Source organism: Notamacropus eugenii, chromosome 4, assembly GCF_028372415.1.
Source record: "Notamacropus eugenii isolate mMacEug1 chromosome 4, mMacEug1.pri_v2, whole genome shotgun sequence".
Taxonomy (NCBI): Eukaryota; Metazoa; Chordata; class Mammalia; order Diprotodontia; family Macropodidae; genus Notamacropus; species Notamacropus eugenii.
Genome location: NC_092875.1, coordinates 466,256,808 through 466,271,046, shown reverse-complemented (window position 1 = coordinate 466,271,046; position 14,239 = coordinate 466,256,808). Strand labels below are relative to the sequence as shown.

At 41.5% G+C, this 14,239-nt stretch overlaps 1 protein-coding gene across 1 annotated transcript in view; it reads left to right on the top strand.

Moving 5' to 3' along the window:
- Positions 1-10,217: 10,217 nt before the first annotated feature.
- LOC140502716 (low-density lipoprotein receptor class A domain-containing protein 1-like) overlaps positions 10,218-14,239 on the top strand; it is a 34,747-nt gene continuing 30,725 nt past the window's right edge. Inside the window, exon 1 of the mRNA XM_072606657.1 lies at positions 10,218-10,223. Coding sequence (XP_072462758.1) covers positions 10,218-10,223 — 6 coding nt within the window. The remainder of the gene's footprint in view (positions 10,224-14,239) is intronic.

Below are 14,239 nucleotides of genomic sequence, written 5' to 3'. Positions count from 1 at the left end.
TCACCACAACCCTCTGAGGTGTCATCCCCATTTTACAGATGAAGATTCTAATGCTGAGAGGTTGTGATGGCTTTGGTCACATATTAGGACAGAGGCAGGATTCAAACCCAGATCTTCCTAACTGTGCCCACAATGCTATCCACAGTGCTATAGAGGCAGTAGATGGCACAGTGCATAGAGCACTGGGCCTGGGGTCAGGAAGACTCCAAATCTGACACCTTAGCTGTGTGACCCTGGGCAAGTCACTTTACCATGTTTGCCTCAGTTTTCTCATCTGTAAAATGAGTTAATAGCAAGTATCTACCTCCCAGGTTGTGAGGATGAAATGAGATACTTGTCAAAAGTGCTCGGCACATGATAGACGTTGCATTATGTGCTGAGTCCTTTCTGCAGCTCACCACTGCATGTCCAGAAGCAGTCAGGAAATTTGTAAACCCCGAAGTTCCCATCTTATTGGAGTCCAAGTGTTTTCAGGGGAGCTCTGAGTACATGCTGTCATGGCTGAGTCAGCCTTACACATTAGTCAGTTATCATCCTGCTGAGGTCATCAGTTAGCAGGGATTTTGGAATGAAAGTTGGTCTAGGTAGGATGAAGGACCCCATACTGTCAGAGATCAGTGTAAGGGCATTTGGGGAATAAGGAACAGAAAGGGGATGTTAGAGAAAGTTTGTAAAGGGAAATGGAAGAGCAAAGATATTACCGATGTGGTGGTTTGGTTACTTGTTTAAAGGTCATCTATAAGATCCCTTAAAAAACAATTATTGGTGTTCTAATATCTCCCAGGTGATCTAATTCTCACAAGTCTTTAAATCAAAGGACAACTTTTTCTCTAATTTTGATTAGGCTGAAGTTTACTATCTGAAATTTTGTATTGTCTCCTATGTATTTTAGCTTAGAGCTCTGTATCAGTTAGGCAAGATTCCCTAAAAGTCAACTCAGTGGTGCATTAGATGGAAAGAGACTACGCTGACAGACTATTTCACTTGTTTTAGTAGCATTAATTAACTGATTTGAAATTCACCTTCAATTCATATCATGCTGTAGGCTATATTGCTGGATCAGATAGTTTCACAATTAATATATGTAAGAGAACAGCAAATACGGTGACTACAGGGAAGCAGGACAAATGCTATGCCACCCCATCTCGGCAGTCTTGCTAAATAAAGCTCCTGGGTTGATTTGTACGGACCTAAATTAGCAACCACAGGCATACTTGAAACTAAAAGAAATGTACTCACCCCCAAATCAAATAACAGACTGAGTTCAAGGAGCATTAGTTCATGCAGAAGCATAAATACTGAAGAGACCGACTTAACTAAGGTTTCTACTAGCTAACTGGATGCAGCTGTCTATGTGATTCACAAAAAAATTGAAATAGCTCCTGGGACTTTGTGTTAAAAGAGTTTTGAGAAGATGCAAGGCAACTGTAGTTCAGAAGAAGACCAGAAGATGGCCCCAGCAAACATCAGAAGAAGCTGTCAGTGAAAAAACAGCAGAGAGCAGTTTCCTGGAAGGAATTGTAGATAACCATGCTGCAGGGATCTATCAAATGGCAGCAGAGCGGAGAAAGTAGCCCAGCAGAAGATACTAGAAAACGGAGAAAGACATAAGACTTTCCCTCTGGTGGTGTATGGGTCCATGGGAGAAGATACCTCTGCACGTCTGGTAGAGAGGGCTCTATTTTCTTGAAAGAGCACCTGTTCTGGACACAGAAGAACTGGGTTAAAAATTCCACTTCTGCAAGTACTACCTGTGCCACCTTGTTTTACTTATTTAATCTCTGTTTCTTCACCTATTAAAAAAATGGACAAATTGAGCGAGATGTCTTTTGAAATCTCTTTCATTTTAGATCTAGGAATGATCCTACATTCCTTGTCATTTAACTTGCTTTGCTGTTTAAATACCTTTGCTTTGAACTAATGCGCTCCTTCTGATCTGTGAATTAGTGCTACTTCTATGAATTCAAAGGATTTTGTCTTAAATTGAAAGGGACTCTCCTGCCCACATTCTATACTTAGTGTCAAATGTCTCTATAAATGAGTGATTTTGCGGTAAATCAACCTATGTTATAAAGGGAAAAGAGAAAGACCACACTTACGACTGCTATATCCAGATGAAATTCATTGAAGGACAGCCTTTGCAGTTGCCCCAGGCCTCAGGAAAAGTGGAGACAGGGAGTTCTGCTAGTTCTTGGATCTGTGTCTCAAGATGGCCCTCTATTAGCCATCTGTGTGACCTGGAGGTCAGCCTCGGTCCATGGGGATAAAGGGCAGCTGCTGATTCTCTAAAATATCATCATCATAGACATTATTAATAGCTAGATTTTATATAGTGCTTTCAGGCTTACAAATTATATTTCATTATATTCTCATCACAACTCAGAGAGCCTCTGACAGATAAAGATGTTCTCTCAGTTTACTTTACTTGTCAGCGGTTCTAGGACTGTGCCTCTGCTTCCAGATCTGTACATTGGGATCTTTAAATACTGTAACTGGTTTGGAAGCTAAAAGAGAAGAAAAGAGAAGGTTCTGATTCACCCCATGGCTAGTTGGCATATTTGCTGGGCCTATTTTTCTAGACATTGGGGACTATTTTCACACAGCCTTGGCTAAATTCTCAGAAATCTTCCTACAGCCCAGAGATTCATCCCTTACTCAGCTAGCCATTAGCTAGTAACGGGTCCTACACTAAATAAAGAACAAAAGGGCCATTATGCTTGGTCATAGCCTAAATTTATTATTTAACTCAACTCCCTTGAGCCTGTCTCTAAATCATGCTATAGATACAGTTTGCAGCTTAATATTCACTTGGGGTTTTTTATTCAGTGCTACATATATTGGAAGTATCTTGCATCTAAGAAATGATCTATCAATCACTTACTAGTAAAGTGTATGTGTGTGAGTCCATACAAGATATGTGTCTTAATTTGTAGACACATGACTTGCAGGCAACATACATAAATATTCTGGAATCTGACCTACTCCGCTCTAAGGGAAATGCAATTTCTACCTTGAGGGGAATGGGGAAAAGGTCGTGACTCTGAGCTTACTCCTTCCTTTGCCTGTTGCTAAGAGGAGTACTGGACTAGACATATCTGTCTGTCCATCCAATATGTCCTATCTTGGGGCACAAATCTGATTGAGTACAAAAATTGCTTCCCTGGAAGCTAGCTGTCGGCTTATACTCACCAGTTTAATTCCTACCCATCAAATGTTGATTAAACAAAAGGCCATTACACAACATGGCAAACAGAAATTGGAGAAATTATTACTATATATCAGAAAAGACACAAATGTGAATGAGCTCTTTAAATAGGAGAGAGGTAAGATCTCAGCTTATCCAAGGCAGAGGCCTGGATCTCACTCAACTGGAAAACACTCTTGAAGGGAGGGAAGCTGGAAATCAGAGATGTGGAGAGGTTGGCTTCCCTATACATCTGCTGATTCCAGTCTTTTTATCTATCTCTCTCCCAAGGACTGTCTGGCATAATGTATGCCAGAAGCCCTACTACCAACTCTATACCTTACACAGGTACCTAGCACCACATTGTGCTCAGCACCCTCTCCACCAATTCAGATTCACATCTCTTGCCTTGCAATATGGAACACAGGGCTGACCATCCCACCTCTCCCAACAGTGGGGAGTAGGTAGCACAAAGTAGGTGGTTTATAAATGTCTGTTGACTGATTGACTAATCTCCTTCTCCACCCCAACATTGTTGTCCTATTCCTTTTACTCAAGTTCCTGATGAAGAGGTAGCGCTTCTTCCTTCCAAGGTCAAACCCTCTCTAATGTACCCTCAATCCACCCATCCCCATATTCCCACACAGATCGCCCCCACTATCATCCCTTTTCCTAATCTTTGGCCTCTCTCCTGTCTACTGACTCTTTTCCTGTTGCCTACAGAATGCCCAGGTCTTCCCCATCTTTAAAAAATCCTCTTTAGCTAGACCATTCCCATTAGCTATGACACTATACGTCTCTTCTACTTCTTAGTCAAACTCTTTTGAAAAGCTGCCTGCATGGTTTACATGATTGCACATGGATAGCCTAGATCAGAGTGCCCTTGCTTTACTCTCACTCTCTTCTAAACCCTCTGTAATCTGGCTTCGCCCCCCACTACTCAACTGAAATGTTTCTTTCCAAATTTATCAATGATTTTTTAATTGTTGATTCCAGTGCTATTTTCTCAATGCTCCTCCTTCTTGCTATCTCTGCTATTGACCACCCTCTTCCGTACCCTCTTTGGGTTTTTGGATCCCTGCTCTCTTGGTTCTCCATTCTCCCAACTAAACATTCCTCAGTCTCCTTCATTGGGTCTTGATTCATGTGACATCCACTAATTCTGGGAGTCCCCCAAGGCTCTTCCATGGACCTTCCTCTCTTTTCTCTTTATACTAGCTTACATGGTGATCTCATCAATTCTACCATCATTTCTCTGCAGATGACTTCCAGATCTACATATCCAGCCCCAGTCTCTTTCTTGAGCTCCAATTCTGCACCATCAGCTGTCTAGTAGACATTTTGAATTGGATAGCCTGTCATCATCTCAAACTCAAGATGTCCAAAATAGAATTCATTATCTTCTCCCCCATCCCTATAAGTTAAGGGAACTGACCCATTACTGTTGAGGACATCATCATCCTTCCAGTCACCAGGTTTGCAATCTTGGTGTCATCACTGGTTCCTCACTCTCATTCACCTCATATATATGGCTCTTTTCTCCAAAGCATCTGTAGCATCTGTCCCCACTCACTGAGCCACCACTCTAGTTCATGCCCTCATCATTTCTTGCCTAGAATATTACAGTAGCCTTTGGATTGTTGTCTCTGCCCCAAATCTCTTCCTCTCCAACTTATCCTCCACAGAACTGCCAGAGTGATCTTACATCTGACCCTTTTAACTCCTGACTTGATAAAAATCTAGTTGCTCTCCATTATCTCTAGGATCAAATATAAACTCTCCCTTTGTCACTTAAAGCTCTTCCCTGTCTTTCCAGGCTTCTTACACATGTCCGGCTTCACCTGACCAGCTTGGATCTCCTCATACATGATACCCCCATCTCCTGTCTTTATATTTTTGTCTCTTATACCTGAAACATTCCCTTCTCCTTCACCCCTACCTCTTAGAATCCTGGATTTCTCTAAGACTCAGCTGAAAGGCCACTTTCTGCAAGAGAACTTTCCCTATCCACCTACTTAAGTCACTTTGTATTTTCCCTTGCATGTATCTTTGTAAATGCCTCTATACGTCCCTGTTGTCTCCCCAATTAGAACTTAGTTTCACCAGCATTTAGCAAAGTATCTGGTCCGAAGAAGGCACTTCATAAAGGCCTGATGATTGATTGACCAGCCTACCCAAGGATGGAGAAGCTTATCCCCAAACTGGCTGCAAAGCAGTAAATAATTTGGCCACAACAGTTCTTAAAGGTTTCTGCTAAATCGCAGAGAAAGTTATGGTCTGCACCAATGAGATGAAACGTTCTTGAAAAATTTTGAAGTAAAATGCTATAATATTGTCCAGCTTTTACTATTATAGTAATTACCTTACATTATATTAATTATGTTGTCTTGTGCCAGATCACATCATATCATATATTATGTCATGTCATGTCATTTCAGATCATATAATATTCTTTTAGAGACCTAGTTGCTAGGACAAACAGCTTGACACAACTAAGGGTGAGGAATTCGTGCCAGAGAGATAATAAATTCCAACGGGAGGAGCTTGGGTAGAATGTCACTGTTCTTAGTCTGATGAAAGCCAGGCTGAGATTAAGTGTTATTGTTCCTTGTAATTCTCCTTCTTTCATCGCTTAGACGGTAAGCTAACAGGTGTCTTAAAGGGGTGGTAAGATCACTCACCCCACTAACTGAAGTGCAGAATTCACCATGAAGCTGCTCGTTGGGACAGAAGCGTAGACTGGAGAGCTGAGTAAAGGGGTAAATATATTGTGGTTTGATTTTGATATTTTTGAAGTTTTAAAAAATACTGTCAATAACTTGTGTAAACAATAATCTATTTTGCCTTAAGAAAAAACTAACTGGTGCAGCAAATAAATTTTTTTTAAAAAAGTAATATCATACTTCCTATCTTTGAAACTGTTTGAAATTCCTTTTGCTCTGCCTATTGGTTATTTAGAAAACATCCTTTAAGTTTTAACTGCAATACATTTTCTTTTTTAACAAATATAATTTTTAAAAATCATACAAATACATAAATTTTGCCTGTATCTGGTATGCTTTCTGTAAAGTACAGTATATAAAGTGAAAGATTGGACTGGCTGTAGTTATCATAGTTGATGTTGAATAGTTTAAGTAATGTCTTATTTAATAAGGCCTTATTTAATTATTACTAATTATGTAATTATACTATAAATTATATGTATAATATTTAGTTATTTGATGTCATCACTTAAAAGTCATAAACCCATTAGCATCACCTAAATGCTTTTGAAAACATGAGATTTCTGAGTTGAATAGAAGGAAAGAATGGAAGAAAGTCTGGCAAAATAAAGTTTTGAGGTAGTACAACCACCGGGCATTGTCTTTAGATCTTCTCCTCTTCCTCCTCCTGCTTCTGCGTCTGCTTTTTCTTCTTTCAAAAAGAGTTTACTCTTTAGAAGAATCTTCTAAAGGTATAAGAATAACAGAAAGTATATGTATATGATCATACATATGATTAGTAATTAAGAACACTGATCATACATTTGTTCTGCACTATTGGAATATATTATTTGTGAGAGACAATGTGGCCTAGTGGATGAAGGTACAACTTTAGAGTCAGGAAGTCCTGGCCTCAAGTCAACTCTGGTTAAGCTACTTCTTCTGCTAGTGGCACAAGCAACCCTATAAGACTCTAAGCCATATTGTCTTTCTGCATCATTGGAGGTGGTTTCTACATTAGGAGCTCACTGAATGGATGAAATTACCCGTCCAGGTATAATACATTCATTTTGTAGATGCCAAAGAAAGAGAACCAGAGTAAGAGTGAGATGAGGGGTCTTGTCCTGCCTGTGGTACAAACTAGCAGTAAGTCACATTCTCACCTATGAAAGGAGGGAATTCAGTTCAGTAAATACTGGAGCCAGTTCTAGATGTAGCATGAGGTAATAGAGATGAACTCTGGATGTAGAGTAAGAAGCCTCTCTCTACCACTGGGCACTAACCTCTCTGAGCCTTCATTTCCTCATCTGTAAAACACTATTAGTCACAGGATGAAATGTAGATAGGGCAAGCAGCTAGCCCTGCTGCAGCACATCTGAAGTGTATTTGTGGAACCCACTTCCCATTTGATTTTTCATTAGTAAATTCAACGGAGCATTATCACTCTTTACAAGTCGGATCAGAGTTCTTAAGTCTTTCCCAGTTGTTTTCTTTACAATGCTGTGGTCATCATATAAATTGTCCTCCTGGTTCTGCTGATTTTACTCTGCATCAGGCCATGCAAGTCCTCTTAGGTTTTGGATCCATCCCTTTCATAATTTCTTACAAGGCAATAATACATTGTAATAATATTACATTACATTTTGTCTAGCTGCTCCCCTCCAACCCCTTGACCCCTCAGTTCTCTCCCAGGTCATGTCCTCTGCACTAGCCTCTCTTTCTCCTTTTCCCCATCTTGACCCCTTGGTGAACCAGTTAACTCTCCACTGTCCTCTTTTCTTGCGTTCCTGGCCCCTTATCTTGTCATTGACTGTGCTGTGTCCCGCCAAGTCTCAGCCCTTGGATCACTTCCACCATTCACCACTTCTGTTCTTACATACGTGCTGCTCGCTGAAGGTCAAGAAAATCATGCAGCTGTTCTGACTGGGTCCAGGGTTACTAACTTCAGCTGGACACTGGCTGCTAAGTAGTTCTACTATACCTCCCTCATCATCTCATTATCCTACTCTCCAAAGAGACTCTTTCAAACCTTTTCATTCTTCCTAAACTTCTCATGGATTCTCTTTCTCTCCTCTCAACTGAGAACTTTGCATCATATTTTATAGACAAAACTAGGACCCAGGGCAGTTAAGTAGCATAGTCAGTAGAGCACCACCTCTGGAGACAGGAGGACCTGAGTTCAAGATCTGAATTCAAATCCGGCCTCAGACGCTTGACACCAACTGTGTGACCTTGTGCAAGTCACTTAACCCCTCCTCCAAAAAAAAGAAAATAGGACCATTTTCCATAAGCTCCTTCTCCTCTCTTCCCCATCTATAATAGGTGCCTCCACTTTCTCTCCTCTTACTCTTTTCTTAACCCCTTAAAATAGAGTTTCTGACCTCATCATTCCGCTGAAACTATTCTCTCCAGTTACCAATGATCTCTTAATATCCAAGCCCAGTGGCCTGTTCTCTATCTTCTTTCTCCTTGATCTCTCTGTAGCCTTTGACACTACTGATCACCCCTTCCTCCTTGATACTCTCCTCTCTCTAAATTTTCAGGACACCACTTACTCCTGGTTCTCTTCCTACAGCTCTGACAGCTCTTTCTCAGACTCCTTTGCTGGATCCACATCCAGATCACACCCTCTAGCTGTAAGTATCCCCTGGAGTTTTGCCCTAGGCCTCATATTCTCCCTCTATACTACTTCATTTGGTGATTTCCTCAGCTCCCATGGATTTAATTACCATCCATGCTGGTGGTTCTCCAATCTACCTATCCTGTCCCCAGCTCTCTGATGCTCTCCAATCTCATATCTGCAACTGCCTTTCAGACATCTTGAACTGGATGTTCAGTACTGTTGTTCAGTCATTCAGTTGATTCTGACTCTTTGTGACCCTGTGGTCCATACTGTCCATGGGGTTTTCTTGGCAAAGATGCTAGAGTGGTTTACCATTTACTTCCCTAGTGGATTAAAGCAAACAGAGGTTAAGTGACTTGCCCAGGGTCACACAGTTAGTAGAGGCCAGATTTAGACTCAACTCTTTCTGACTCCAGGCCTAGCACTGTATCCACTAAGTCATCTAGCTGCCCAAGGGATGTCCAGAAGACATCTTAAATTCAACATATTCAGAACCAAACTCATTATCTTTCCCCCTAAATCCTCCCCGCCTCCTACCTTCCCTATTACTGTAGAGGTCAATAGTATACTCTTAGTCCCTCAGGCTCACAACCTAAGTGTCTTTCTCAACTCCTCACTATTTTTCATCCCCCATATCCAATCTGTTTCTAAGGAGTGTTGACCTCATGTTTGTAAGATGTCTCAAATATGGCCCTTTGTTTCCTCTGACACTGCCACCACCGTAATGAAGACCTTCATCACCTCGTGCCTGGACTATTGCAATAGCCTGATGGTGGGTCTGCCTGCCTCAGGTCTCTCTCCACTCCAATTCAGTCTCCTTTCAGCCACCATAGTGATTTTCCTTAAGCACAGGTTCAACCATTTCACCTTCCTACTCAGTAAACTCCAGTGACTCCCTATCAACTCCAGGATCAGGTACAAGATCCTCTGATGCACAAAGCCTTTCATTACCTAGTTCCCTCCTACCTTTCCAGTCCTCTTACACTGTACTCTTACCATATACTCTTCTATCCAGGGACGTTGGCTTTTTGGCTGTTTCACAACCAAGACACTCTGTCTTTTGACTCCAGGCATTTTCTCTGGCAGTGTCCCATGCCTGGAATGCTCTTCTTCCACATCTCCACTTATTGGCTTCCTTTCTTTTCTTCAAGTCCCAGAAAAGATCCCATTTTCTACAGTGAGTCTCTCCCCTTCTTAATTCTAGAGCTTTCCCTTTGTCAATTATTTCCTATTTAGCCTGTGTGTAGCTTGTTTGTACATGTTCGTTTGCTTGTCGCTCCCATCAGATTATGTCTTCCTTCAGGGCAAAGCTATTTTTTAACCTCTTTTTGCACTCCCAGTTCTTAGCCATAGTACCTGGCACATAGCAGGCATTTAATCTTTATTAACTGACAGACTCGCCCTCCTGATGGCCACTTTTTCAGTTTTATGTTAAAACAAAAAAATGCTGCTACAAATATTTTTGTGCATATAGCTCTCTCTCTCTCTCTCTCTCTCTCTCTCTCTCTCTCTCTCTGTCTTTTATTTTCTAGAATGTTTCCTAAGATTAAACTTTTTCTGTTCCTCAAGGGTGTTTTGGGGTTTACCCCTGTCAGAAGTGTCAGCTTCTGCACCATAGGTTTGATCTGAATTGATCTAGGCCAGAGTGCCACTTTTTATGTGGAAGTGAGTTCTCTGGTACTCAGCTCAGCTCTGCACTGGGACGTCCATGAGAGTGAGTCATTGCTTAGCTCTTGGGTATTGTACAACACAGAAAGGCAAATAAAGGAATTATGGGCTGGGTGCAGGCAGAAGTCATTACAAGTCTGAAATTGAGAAAGACCCTTTGTTAAATGAACTGATGCTGAGTGAAGGGAGCAGAAATAGGAGAGCATTGTACACAGTAACAGCCACCATGTGTGCTGACTGGCTTTGACAGGCTTAGCTCCTCTCAGCAATATGGGTCTAAGACAACACCAAAAGACTCCTAATACCATTTACTCGCCTGTTCTTCTGCTGTTTTGTTTCCTCTTTCTCATGGTCCTTCCCATTAGTTCTAATTCTTTACATCATGATTAAGGGGAAAAAATGTTTACTATGAATGTGTAAGTAGAGCCCATATGAGATTGCACACCCTCTAGAGGAGGGGGAAGAAAAAGAGGAGAAAATGTGAAACTCAAAATTTTATGAAAGTGAATGTTGAAAACGAAATATATGTAATTTAAAAAAAAAAGAAATGAGCACATAGATAACCTAGGGGCAGCTAGGTGGCTCAGTGAATAGAGCTCTGGGCCTGGAGTCAGGAAGACGAGTTCAAATTTCACCTCAGACCCTTAACAGCTGTGTGACCGCAGGCCAGTCACTTAATTTCTGTTTGCCTTCGTCCCCTGGAGAAGGAAATGGCAAACCAAGGCAGTACCCTTGCCAGGAAAATCCTGTGGACATTAGGGTCCACAGGAAAGAGTTGGACATGACTGGACAACAACAACAATAGATAATTTAGAGGCTAAGAAAGTGAGAGGATTAGAGACCATTCCATAAAACAGTCAAGTGAAGGATTGGAGGGTTGGAGCCAAGATGGTGGAAGAACAGCTGAGCTCTCTCCCACAATACCTCCAAACAGATTTAGAAAGTTGTAGTTGTAAAATCTATGAAAAAAAATCACAGTGGGTCTGCAGATACTGGGTATAGGGTGTTGCCAGGAATAACCAAAGAACATTCCTGTACAAGTATGAAAATGGGAATCAAATTGTGCCCCAGGGCAAGAAGAGTCCTATAGGAGAGTGAGACCTTGTACAGGATTCAGGAACAGCTGCCAGCTGTCAGTGATGTGGCTTACTATCCAGTCATAGACTCAGGATGGACTGAGGAGGGGACCTCTACCTAGGTGAGGCTCACCAGGATGAGGAGACAGTGCAGGTTCTAGTACAGAGCCAGGACCAGTTTCAGAAGTAAACTGTGGAGGTGTTGCTCAGACTCCAGAAGCAGGACAGGGTCTCAGTTTCCACCTCCAGCCTAATCTGAAACCTGTTAGTGGAATAACCAGGACAGGAATCCAGACCAAAGGGAAGCCTGTAGTTCTTACTCACTAGCCAATAAAGGCTCAATCCAGCAGCATCTGGAGCTGGCTCTGCCATTTATTACCTAAGTGACCTTGGGAAAGGGATTTAACCTTTCTAGTTCTCAGTTTCCTCATCTGTAAAATGAGAGGATTGGACCAGGTGGTTTGTACAGTCTCTTTCTGCTCTATATCTATATCTAATGACCCTATTGCCTGCCTAGTAAAACCAGAACAATCTGGAATCATGTTCTAAGGACTTGCCATCTTGCTACCAGTTCCCAATATAACAAGTTATGAAAGAACCTCATTTTTATCCTTTCTCCCTGGCCTGTTCATACTTGTTGTTGTAAGCTTATATGACAAAGTAAAGCATTCCTGCTCACTAATCTCACCTTTAGTCATTCGGGGTGCTGTTCATTGGAACCAAAAACTCTTCCTTAGTGTTTCTGGAGATCCACGCCCATTTCTGATGCCCTTCCATTATTGACTTTCTTAGTTTGCCTCAACAAACATTCTGAAAACTGACAGCTTTGACTGTCAAGTGTAATCATTTGTACAACATAAAACCAAACCAAAACAAGGACTATTCATGTCATTATTTTATTCCAGGATTTCCTTTAGGACACTTGTGCTGGCAGCACTTCCTGATCTGTGTGAAGCATGCCAACTCACAGAGTTCATCCCCAAGCCCAGGTAACATGATCAGTCTGTGAAATCCTCTCCTACCTTCTTTGCACCAAAGAGTACTAACATTAGCCAGCTCTGTCAGGGAGACTGCCAGCAAAGGCACAACAAAAGAGCTTTAGAGATGCAGCCAGTTACTTTCTGCTGCTATCTCCAGGACCATCTTATTTCAAGGATCACGTTGTGGTTTAGTCATTTTTCAGTCATGTTTGACTATTCCTGATCCCACTTGGGGTTTTCTTGGCAAAGATACTAGAATGGTTTGCCATTTCCTTCTCCAGCTCATTTTCACAGATGAGGAAACTGAGGCAAACAAGGTTAAATGACATGCCCAGGGTCACACAACTAGTGAGTGTCTGAAGCTAGATTTGAACTCAGGTCTTCCTGGCTCCAAGTCTAACACTCTATCCACTGTGCTATCTAGCTGCCCTAAAGGTCACTGAGGTGTTACCAAATATTGCTTTCTTAAGACTATAAGCTAGAAGGCGGAGATCAAGCATGTTGATCTAGGTGTTTCATGGGACACGTGTGGGCTGCGTGCAAACTTCGTGTGTGCTCCTTGTGACACTTGGGTTATTGGAGTATCCTTAGCAGCTCATAGTCAACCCATATGGTGCAGAAATAATGTGTCACTATATTAATTTCCCAAAGAGGTCATGCAACATCTGAATTGTCCAACAGATGTCACCACACTCAAGCGTCCTGCCAAGCTGTCCCATTAGCGTTACTCTGACACATGAATGAAATAGCCTTCCTAAAACGTTCCTGTATCCCCACTGGCCACCAGAGAATGCTCAGCTTGCAAATGCTCATGACGGTCATTCACCTTCCTACTACTTTTATGCCAACAAGGCTTTTTGCAACAGCACTGAGTTCTGAGTTTAAGCTAAGTGATGAAAATTAAATATTTGTAGTTCAAAAACATTAAAATATCAAACTCTTTAACTCAACTCCATCCCATATTTGGAATTTCTTTCCTCAGTCCACGTAACATTCACATAACAAGGTCCATTTCAATTTGTTGGCCACTAAGTTCACTATCCTATTCTCCAGATTATTTTTCTTTAAATAGAAACAACCATCCCTAACCTTTAATTCTCACAGAGAAAGCACCTAACAAAGAAGACCCAACCAGTAAAAAACAGTGTGGAGCCATGAATCTGGAGTTTTAAAGCTCAGGTTTGATCTCCAACTCTGGCAGCAAGGGAGGCAGTGTAGTACAATGCTTAGAGTGATAGGTTTGGCATTAGAGTGATAGTTTGGCCTCAGAGGGACCCAGTGTGAATCCTAGCATTACCTGTGTGCGTGTGTGTGTGTGTGTGTGCGCGCGCTTATGGGACCTGGACAAGTTAAGTTGCATCTCTCTCTGGACCTCAGTTTCCTTCTCTATAAAAAGAGGGTATTGGCTTCTAAAATCCCTTTTAGTTTTAAGTCTGTGATCCTTAGTTCTTGGGCAAATCACTTAAAGTCCATTTTTTCATCTGTAAAATGGGAATAGTAATATTTAGTTGTCATAAATCATAGGGTCCTCATGAAGATTGAATGAGAAAATGTGTGTGAAAGTGCTTCAAAGACTCTTTGGTGCTAGACAAATGTAAGATAGGATCAGACCCCCTTCCAAAATTTTGCTACAACAAGTGACTTAATTGTTTTATGATATGCGTTAAGTTCCTACTATGTGCAAGACTCTGTGCTAGGTATTGAACAGTATTCAATAGACTCTAACCTATTGAGAGGAACTACTTTGGCCTCCAGGAGTCTCAAACAAACATAATAGAATTTTTAATTCTTCTCACTCACCCTGGGTTTCATAGAAGAAGAAAAAGTCTTTTGCAAGAGTTAATCAACTGGGGTAGCTAGGTGGCACAGTGGGTAAAGCACTGGACCTAGAGTCAAGAGGACCTGAGTTCAAATCTGACCTCAGACACTTGACATTTACTAGCTGTGTGACCCTGGGCAAGTCACTTAACCCATTACCTCCTAAAAACAAATTTAAAAAGAGTTAA